We start from the raw sequence: 9,911 nt of genomic DNA, 5'->3' as shown, positions 1-9,911 counted from the left end.
CTGCCTGTCCCTGTCAATCAAAGAAGGAGGAGACGGACTGGGGATAGAAGGTAGAGCGGTTTGGAGCAATGGTGAAGCCCTCGTCGCTCCAAAAACCTAATTTGCATATGAAGAATAAAGTTATTATCGCTTCAACGGAGCCACTCATCTGAAAACGGAACACAGCGTTATATTCAGGGGAGACTCCGCTATATTACTGTGCTGCTGCTTGGATTGTCACATTTCTGGTGACAGACTCCCTTTAAGGGGTAAATAATAGATCTATTAAGGAATTGTTGTAGATCCCTCCCTCACATGAAAGGCAATATATGTTTTTATGAGGTTTCTCTACTTTTACCAGTGATGGAGAACATATTTTTCATTATATGTTTAGTTTATAAAACATTCATGGGAAATAGAGATATAATATATGGGGTGTTTTTTTTGCCATACCGTCCAGTCAGAATATAAATGACTGGTCACAAGCCATACTCAGCCCTAATAGATATGGAACAGTGCCATCTGGTGGTGGGCAGGACACATTTACAGTCTCTAATTACAACTGTTCTACATAAACGGGGCGGTGACGTAACAATATTAGCCACCAGTGCGTCACTGATTTGTTGAGACTGCGCAGTAAGAACCATCGTCCTCGGCTTATGTAGTGTATGTACCGCTGAATGGAGCAGCGACAGTAAAGCATGCTGGGACTACACCACACAGATGAGCAACACCACACAGGTGCGGCATGCCGTGAGACCGGAAGTAAACAAACAGACTATGGTACAGTGTATGATGGGACAGATGATACAATACCCCGGTGCACTATGGGAGTGCAGGGCATTGTGGGTATATAATGTGCAGTGTGAGGGATACATAGCGGGCGCCATTAATTCTGGGGCTCCTTCTTGCCCTCCTCAGGCTTCGGTGAGCTCACAATAAAGAGGTCAGTCCTTACTCACTGCTGAGTGTGGCGTCCCCAGTGCTAGTGAGAATCCCACAATTACATTTACATCAGGAGGGCATGACCCTTGATTTGGTGCCAGGGCCCTCACTGTCAAGTTCAACTATTTGTAAGGGGCCACAGTAACGTTTCGAGCTGGTGTTATAACCCCCTGTGAACAGATGTGGCGCTATATTCCTGCTCGGTGTCATTGGCATCATAGAGATACTCTTTGGTTTACTTCAGCCCAGTGTATGGCAGCAGAAGTGCCCCTTTTGAGCCTGATTCAGAGAAACGAGCGGAAACTCGGATGTGAGAAATGGTTTTTCTTGTCCGAGTCGCAGCCGGGCGGGACAGGTCCTATTTTTTCATGGGCCCTTCATACGGTCCGTTAATTGATGGGTGTTAACTAAAAAAAAAAAAACATCCGTCACACGGGCCTGTTTTCCGTTAGTCTGAATCAGGCCTAGGGTTGAATTTATTCGCTGAAAAAGCCTATTCATAAAAATGAGCATTCAGGTATAGCGGAAACTCGGTGGGTTTCACCTATTCAATGAAATAGGGTAAAGTCAACTGTTTTGTTTTTTTTTACAAAATCCACTGCAGAATATTTTTGGCGTGTGTGGACAGACCCTAAGGTAACACTGGGGAAAACCCGCTACTGTGTAATGCCTCATACAGGACCCAGGGATTCTTTACTAGCCATTCTTTGAATCTCTGTGTCATGTAGCGCCCCCTCAGGCCTTGCACAGTCATTAACACAGTGGGAAAATTTAGAATTCGAAAAAGACATGGCATGAGTTAAAAAGCGCGTGTTTAAAGGTACGTGCATGGTGCATACTTATCCGGTGGATAGGTCGTCGGTTGTCCGGTAGTGGACAACCCCTTTAACAAAAAAAAGTCAATACTTTTCTTCAATGGTATTGCCATAGTGACGCGTTCCTGCTCCGCCAGCTGTTCTCCGTGCTGCTGGTTTCCTGGGATGACGTTTGACTTCTGTAGCGTCGTCACAGGAGTCCGGGCTGCACGGAGAACAGCTGGGGGAGCAGGAACGCGTCGCTGTGGCAATGCCAGTAAAGATAAGTATCAACTGGTTTTTTTTCTGCTCTGCTTTCCGCAGCGCCAATGCTAGACGAAAATCTGCACCACAATTTAATGGGGTCCTTCATTTGGAAATCCTTGCGGGTTCTAGGTGAGATATGCTACGTGCTTTTCCGTGGTGTATCCAACCTGTGTGTAAATACCTTGAAGCACATTTTGCTTCTACTAGTTTTGGGAATGTCTATATAAGGCCCCATGCACACGAACGTGCTTTTGCGGCCGCAATTCCCCCGAAAATCCATGGGAGAATTGCGGTCCCATTCATTTCTATGGGGCCATGCACACGACCGTAGTTTTTACGGTCTGTGCATGGCCCAGGAGCCCGCACTGCAGAAAGAACGGACATGTCTTATTACAGCCGTGTTCTGCGGTCCGGGCTCATAGAAAATAATGGCCGCGGCCATGTGCATTGCCCATGATTTGCGGGCGGCTCGCGGCTGACAGTCCGCTGCCGGCCGACCCGAAAATCACAGGACGTGCACATGGCTACGGTCGTATGCATGAGGCCTAACAGGAATCGTCTAAAAGTCATGAAATGCACCAAATGTATCCAAGATGTGCATCATTTTGTTGCCACATAATATCAATGTAAGGGTATGTTCACACAGGCTATTTTCAGCAATTTTTCGGGCCGTAAACGTCCTGAAAATCCGAAGCAGAACGCCTACAAACATCTGGCCATTGATTTCAATGTGAAATACGACGTGTTATTCCGACTGGGCGTTTTTTTACACCTCATTTTCAAAAAAATGGCACATAAAAAGAAGTGCCTGTCACTGCGTGAGCCTATTTGGAGCCGTTTTTCATTGACGCAATAGAAAAACGGCCGTAAAAAACGCTAGTTTGATTAAAAAACGGCTGAAAATCAGGAGCTGTTTTCCCTGGCAGAAAAACGCAGCAAACAGCGTGCAGGCAGGTCAAAATCTGCCTCAAAATTCCTTCAGGAATTTTGAGGCAGATTTTTCCGCCTGCTAAAAGCTCTGTGTGAACAGGGCCTAAGGAAGACAAATGTATCTAGCGTGTTAGTGAATTGCATCAGCTAAGTGACCAATTTTGATCAATTTGGCGCACCTTTTGCCAAATTATGAAAGCATGGTCATAGGACATCTCCTTTAAAAAGGAACTTGGGTCAGTAGCACTCATCTGGACTGTAGCTTGATAGTAAAAATAATAATCTCCATGTAGCCCTAGCCTTCTAGATCAAAGCAGAATGCATAAGGCTACGTTCACATCTGCTCTAGAGCATTGGTCGGATGTTCCATCACTATTCACGACAAGACTAGCACGATATGGAACGCTATTGTTGCTGTCAAAATCGATGGAGACCTTAACAAAACCACAACAGTCATCCGGTAGGTAAACAAATGAAATGACCTCTGTATGAAGGAGCCTAAGGCCCTGTTCACACAGAGGAATTTGCAGGCAGAAAAAAATCTATTGACCTGACTGTACTTTCTTGTCGTGGTTTTTGCGGTGTTTTGTACTTGTGGCCATTGAGGTCTGCGGGCAAAAAAACACAGCGAAAAACGCTTTCTCTGTCTCCCATTGATTTTAATGGGAGGTCAGAGGCGGAACGGCGGCAAGAAAGAACATGCTGCTTTTTTTTACCACAAGCGGTTTAAGGCTGCCGCGAAAAAAATAACTCCTCCGCATTCCATTTTGCATTTCGGAAGTTTTTTGAGGCTAACTCCGACGTGGTTTCTGCTTTAAAAAAACCTCTGTGTGAACTTTGCCTCATAGATATATTCCATTTCCGTTCGATTTTTCACCAACTAAATGGGGAAAGTCTGTTTACTGACGGAGAAAGTGACGCTAAAACATTTGCAAGCAGAAAGCTCTTTTCATATCTGCGCTAGAATTTCCATTATCGAATTATTGAAAATAATGGAAGTGCCCGTTGGAACCCATTGACTTTAATAGTTTTCTTTCTGGGTTTCTTGCGTGCTGTGCTATTTTGTCTGGCAAATAGGACGGAATCTGTGATGGAGGTTCTTAGTGTAAGTTCTTTTTTTTTTTTTTCCCTTTTTTAGACTACTGTCAACTGCAGTCAAGAATCATGGACTCCTCTCCTCCTGTTGGTGTATGCCTTGATATGTGCCCAGAAAGAGAGAGGCGACAACGGGAAAGTCAAGGACGTCTGCATCAATTTGAAGTACTAAAAGGGCAGTGGACAAATAAGGGTCATAGAGGAAGAGGTCATCCTGTTGCTGATCCCAAAAAGATTGTCAAGGAGTATAGCCGCCCTGCAGCAGGGAAAGAACTATCCTGTCCAATAGACCTACGACCCCCCGCGACCCTAGCAAAAACTGTTCAATATCTCTTAAAGGAAATTTGGTCAAGTATTAACTACAGGGATATGTCGTGTTTGGCCAAGTCGTACTCTTTTGTATTTGACCGTCTGCGTGCTGTTAGACAGGACCTGATAGTGCAGAGAATTAGGGGGCAGGGAGGGGCTCTTGTTCTAGAAGGAAGCCTGGGGTTTCTGCTTTGTGCCCCCTACTTGGTGAGGGACCTACCATTAGCAGACTACGATGAAGTGCTACATTCGACCCAGGTGCGGGAATGCTTTGCAGAACTGATGGAGTGTTACAAAGGCGGTGGAGGATTTCCCAGACAAGCTGAATTTCAGTCTCTTCTCCTTCTTTATGACTTAGGTAAGGATTATTGACAAGTACGTTCTGGGTTTAGAGTCTGTAGTACAAGTGTTTCTCCATGATTTACTACTTGGTCATGACTGTACGCCAATGATGGCCAAGTAGTAAATTGCTACAGGTCGGCCACTAAGCAGTGACAAGTACCTTGCCAAATTTCTTATCTCCTTCCTTTTGTAAGCAATGCAGAATCTTAAAAAACACGGCACCCCATGGTGTAGAGCTTTCCAAGAGTATATGGTGCAGTCATCAGCAAGCCTTGTGAAGATGTGTAAATACTGTGTAAAAGCTTATACAGCCAGAGATGTGGGCATCAGCTACTGCTTCTCCTTGGACTGGACTTGTAGATGTACAGCTGTCACTCCAACATCACCGCAGAGGAAAATCAAGGATTCAATGCGCGCTGCCGAGAACTCGTTCATCTGTGTATTTCCTTTTCCGCCATAACAGAAATGTCTTTAGCCTGGTCTCCGCAGCGCCCATTGAATCCTTGATTTTACTCTCCTGTGGTTATTGCAAGCAGTGGCTACCACTTACTCATGACAAACTTAGTAATGACGCCCTTGGGGCAGCTGCCCTGCGCCTACTCAAAACTTGTGATGTGATTAGCTTAGAGGACCTCATGACATCACGCGATGCTTTCGGAGTGGGCCTGGGCTAGCTTATCTAATGGCCTTATTATGAAGGTGTCAGTGGAGTGAGCGGTAGTCGTTCCTTATACCAGGAAAGAGCAGCCATATTGGTTTTACCATCAGTGGCTGAAACAATTTCTAAAATGACAATAATTTAAATGACCAAACCCTGGCTATGTCTCTAACTTCTGATATGTCTGCAAACATGTTGTATGAATCCAGTCATAGCCTCAATTCATTCATGGTTGGTAGATCTCCCACATCAGGCTTTACAAAAAGTAGTCTGGAGTTACATTTTAGTGCATATGTCCCACATCACTCTCACCATACCCAGGTTTGGCATAGCCTAGCAATATTCTATCATTTTCTGACTGATGGGGTCCCAGGGGTCAGACTCAAACCGATCAGAATGTGGTGGAATATTCTAGTGACCCTAAGAATGAAGAGGTCGCAGCGCTTGTTTAGCGCCTCTAGCTGTGCATGGAACTCCAGCGCTACCCAAGTCACTTAAAATGGGGTCGTGCTACGGTTCCCTGGACAGTGGGTGGCTGAACCACGCCGATGTGCGGGGAAAAACCGTAACCAATCAGAAAGTGATGGTATGCCACATGGACATGCCATCACTTTTTGTGAAGGAAATAACACTTTAAGTTACTTAAAAGAGAACTTTTAGGCTATGGACATCATACGCTTTCTAACTCCAAAGTTAAGCAACTTTCTAAAAAGTTTTCAGCAAAAATGCCCTACCATTTTGCTGCTGTAGAGTCTGTGCAGGCCTACAGATACTGGCTCTGCTGCTTATTCTAAATCGAATCCGTCAGTACTCTTCTCCTGACGGGGCTGACATAATCTGCTCCGTTAGGCCGGGTTCCCGCGTAATTTAAATGCTGCGGAATTTCTGCAATGGAGTTCTGTGCGAAAAAGTGAATGAGATTTGAAGAAAAAATCTGGGGCAAAAACGTTCATAAATTGACCTGCAGTACGGAATTTAAATCTGCAGCATGTCAATTTATGCTGCGTATTTGTGGTTTGAATTCAATGGGGATGTAAAACTCGCAAAAAATAGCCAAGTGCTGCGACTTTTGCGACGGTAGCGCAGTAATTCCACCGCAAATAAGAAAAAACTACCGTATTTTTCGGACTATAAAACGCAGTTTTTATCAAAAATAAATCTTGCTAAAAAGTCCCTGCGTCTTATAGTCGGCAGTCAAGGGACCCGGCAGCGCCAGGCCCCCTGACCGCTCCTTACTTTACCCCTTCCCGTCCCATGATGTGTCGGCACATCATTGAGCAGGGAGGGGATGATGTTTGAAGCGGGCTCACGCAGGTGTCAGCAGCTGAAACGCTGTTCTAATGGCCAGGAACAGCGATCGCACAGTTCCTGGCCGTTTAGGTAGTTAAATGCCGCGGTCAATAGCTACCGCGGCCTTTATAGTGTTTTTTCCATGAAGGACATTTATGACATATCCACAGGATATGTCATAAATGTCAGATAGATGCGGGTCCCACCTCTGTGACCGGCGCCTATCTCTAGAAAGGGGGGCTCTGTTCTATCTTACCCGGCTCCACTGTCTTCCGGCCACTTCACTTCCTGGTTACATGGATGAGTTACGGAAATAGCGTAACTCGCTGAGCTACGCAGTTTTCGTAACTCCCATAGAACTGAATAGTAGTTACGGAAACAGCGTACCATGCTATGCCTCTTCTGTAACTGCCATTCACTACTATGGGAGTTACGGAAACAGCGTAGCTCAGCGAGTTACGCTGTTTCCGTAACTCATCCATGTATTGTACCAGCGATCGAATGATCACTGGTTCAAGTCCCCTAGGGGAACTAATGAAATGTGTAAATTAAAAGATAGTTTCAGGAGTGTTAAAAAAAAAAAAAATTTTTCCCCAAGCACAATGTAAAAATAATAAAAAAATTGGTATCGCTGCGTCCGTAAAAGTCTGAAACTATTACAATATAGCATTATTTGACTCACACAGTGAACGGCGTAAAAAAACAAAACATAACCCCAGAATCGTTGTCTTTTGGTCACCATAGTGCTAAAAAGTATTACATAAAAAGTGATAAAAAAATGGTGCTAATAAAAACTACAGCTCGTCCAGCAAAAACTAAGCTCTCACACCGCTCAAAAAATATAAGTTATGTCTCTCAGAATGTGGTGAAACTGAACAAATAATTTTTTTTAACCAATCATTTTTTCATTTTAAAAGAAGTAAAATATGAAATGTTTTCCTACTTTCTGTTGGCTAAAACCTGGGTGCGTCTTATAGTCCGAAAAATACGGTAATTTTTTGGTGTAAAATTTATAAAAAGGTCTATATTACCCGGACCGTTGTCATAACGACGCTTTCTTCTGTTTTTCGACCAGGCCGCCGTCCTGGGATGACATTTCATCCCATGTGACTGCTGCAGCCAATCACAGGCTGCAGTGGTCACTTGGGCTGCAGCGTCATCCTAGGAGGCAGGACTGCACAAGCAATAGAGGGACGCGTCAACATGACTGGCTCGGGGTAAGTATAGACTTTTTTTATTTTATTTTTTTTAAGCGCTGGTTTCCGCAGTGGAGTTTCTGCCTGAAAACTTGCTCTGCTACCAGGGGCCCAGTCTTTCCTAGTTACACCCCTGGTAGCAGGCACAGCAGATCAGAGAGTGGAGAGGGTTAAAGTTTCCAAGTGTTCAGGGATGGCAGATCACACAGGCAGGCTGTCTGCATCAGAGTGTAGATAGGGAGGAGCGCAGAGGGGAAATCACACAAGCTATCAGTGTAGAGATAAAGCTGTGCTGATACATGTGAGCTAGCGGAGGGAGCAGGATCCTGAAGTTACATACCTCACATCCTGCATGTTTTACTGGAGGAGACACGTCCACAGGAGAAATGTCTGAAACCTGAGAGGAGAGGCTTGCAAACTGAACATTGGGGGGGTTTCAAAAATGTATGTAGGAATGAAGATTGCACCCCCGAAACCAAGTGCAACTATTTTAACTCCAGGTAACCAACAGGACTGGGCAAACCCCAGGAGGGATGTAGCTGAAGGGCTTAGAAATTTGCTACTGGCACCTAATTTTGACATTTCATACATATTCTTCCTCTATTTATTTTGGTGCAATATCTGTTCCCCTTTTCTGTCTTGCAGGTAATCTGGATACAATACACAAAGGTTTGCAACTCCCTCATGGGCTCCTGCACTCTCCACACATTCGTTTAGCCCTTGGTATAAACAAAGCCCACTTAGAAAATAATTGGGTACGGTCTTTTCGCATAGTGCACCAACTGAACTGCCTCCAGGCTTGTGCTTTTTACCGACACTTATCAAGTTCTCGCGACAAGGCACTTTGCGCCCTGATACATGGATACAGCAGCCGGAATTGTCGCTTCCCACTTGACCTCCTCACTAGGATGATCGCACTGGACAGCCCTTCACTAGCAATTGATATGTGCAACAAACGAGGACAGACACTAACATCCGGAGAACAGCCGTCAGTCCTATTCCTAAAAACTGCACTCAAGGACGTGAAACCGGAGAGTCCAGGCAGAGAGATGAACCTGCTGGAGCAAAAGAAAGGCAAAGCATCTTGGGCAGAAGTGATGATTGGACAGGAGCGCGTCATTACAAACTTATCACAATAACACAGTTAGATTCTATTTTAAAACCATGGTGCCGACTAAATCAAATTTCAAACATTTTGTGTATTTGGATTTCTAAAATTTTATCAATACTAAGAAAAAAAGCCTTAAATTGAAAGTGTGACATTATAACTATGAATGGTGTCACGCAACTGGCGTTGGCAGCCGCCAGCTATGACAGGTTCTGAACCTTTAGTGTATGCACACAGGACGGATTAAATGCAGATTTTCCGCAACAGATTTCATTCCAGAAAATCCACAGCGTATTACAGTAGCAGCGAATAAATCTCATCCACACCCTGCAGAAAAAACCTGCTGCAGATTATTAATCCGTAGCATGTCATTTTATGCTGCAGAATAATTGCACTTGTGTCTTGGTTTTTCACCATTGTGTTCAATGGGGAGGTAAAAGCATAGCAAATGTTGCGATTTTTCTGGTGGAAAGGCTGCAATTCCGTTGCAAAAATTGCTAATCTGAATGGAAAAAAAACAACATTTATCTTGCATAAATTTAATAAAAAAAGGAAGTCCATACCAAAGATCTGCACCACGATTTGGTACGGTCTTTCGAATGAAATTTCCTGCGGGTTCGAGTTCGCAGCGTCACCGATCTGTGTGAACATAGTCTTGTTAGTGGCTGCTTCTTGTCTTGTGGAAAAACTAGTTTTTTTTGTTGGTTTTATTCAGTATGTTTTTAATGAACTAAAGTACTTGATGGACACAGGATAATATATTAGGGAAATTCCCAGCGGCCGGTCACCAATCATTGGCCAAGGCGATCAGGTCAGTATGTGCCGCACGTCATCTCTTCAGAAAGGTAAAAGAAAAACACGGTGCCACATGGTGCAGGTCAATAGGTTAAGCAGGTAAAGGACAAAAATGTACCATGCTCACCTAAGGCCAAAGGTTTGAGTCGCAAGGATAATCCACAAGTTCTGCTGCCAGATCCAGACCGGTTCCCATAAGGTAA

The 9,911-nt window shown here is 44.4% G+C and overlaps 1 protein-coding gene across 5 annotated transcripts; it reads left to right on the top strand.

Moving 5' to 3' along the window:
• Window positions 1–598: 598 nt before the first annotated feature.
• On the top strand, window positions 599–8,998 carry SAC3D1 (SAC3 domain containing 1). 5 transcript variants are annotated; one of them, XM_075838735.1, is made up of 3 exons: window positions 599–720; window positions 4,054–4,677; window positions 8,451–8,998. In XM_075838735.1, the coding sequence occupies exons 1-3, from the start codon at window positions 681–683 to the stop codon at window positions 8,942–8,944; spliced, it is 1,158 nt and encodes a 385-aa protein (XP_075694850.1). In that variant the 5' UTR covers window positions 599–680; the 3' UTR covers window positions 8,945–8,998. The 5 variants fall into 5 exon arrangements, with proteins under 5 accessions (XP_075694850.1, XP_075694849.1, XP_075694848.1 ...); XM_075838734.1 differs by having other exon boundaries at window positions 599–744; XM_075838733.1 differs by having other exon boundaries at window positions 599–762.
• Window positions 8,999–9,911: the final 913 nt, after the last annotated feature.

The sequence above is a fragment of the Rhinoderma darwinii genome, chromosome 9 (assembly GCF_050947455.1).
Source record: "Rhinoderma darwinii isolate aRhiDar2 chromosome 9, aRhiDar2.hap1, whole genome shotgun sequence".
NCBI lineage: Eukaryota > Metazoa > Chordata > Amphibia > Anura > Rhinodermatidae > Rhinoderma > Rhinoderma darwinii.
This window is presented reverse-complemented; position numbering and strand designations above follow the sequence as displayed.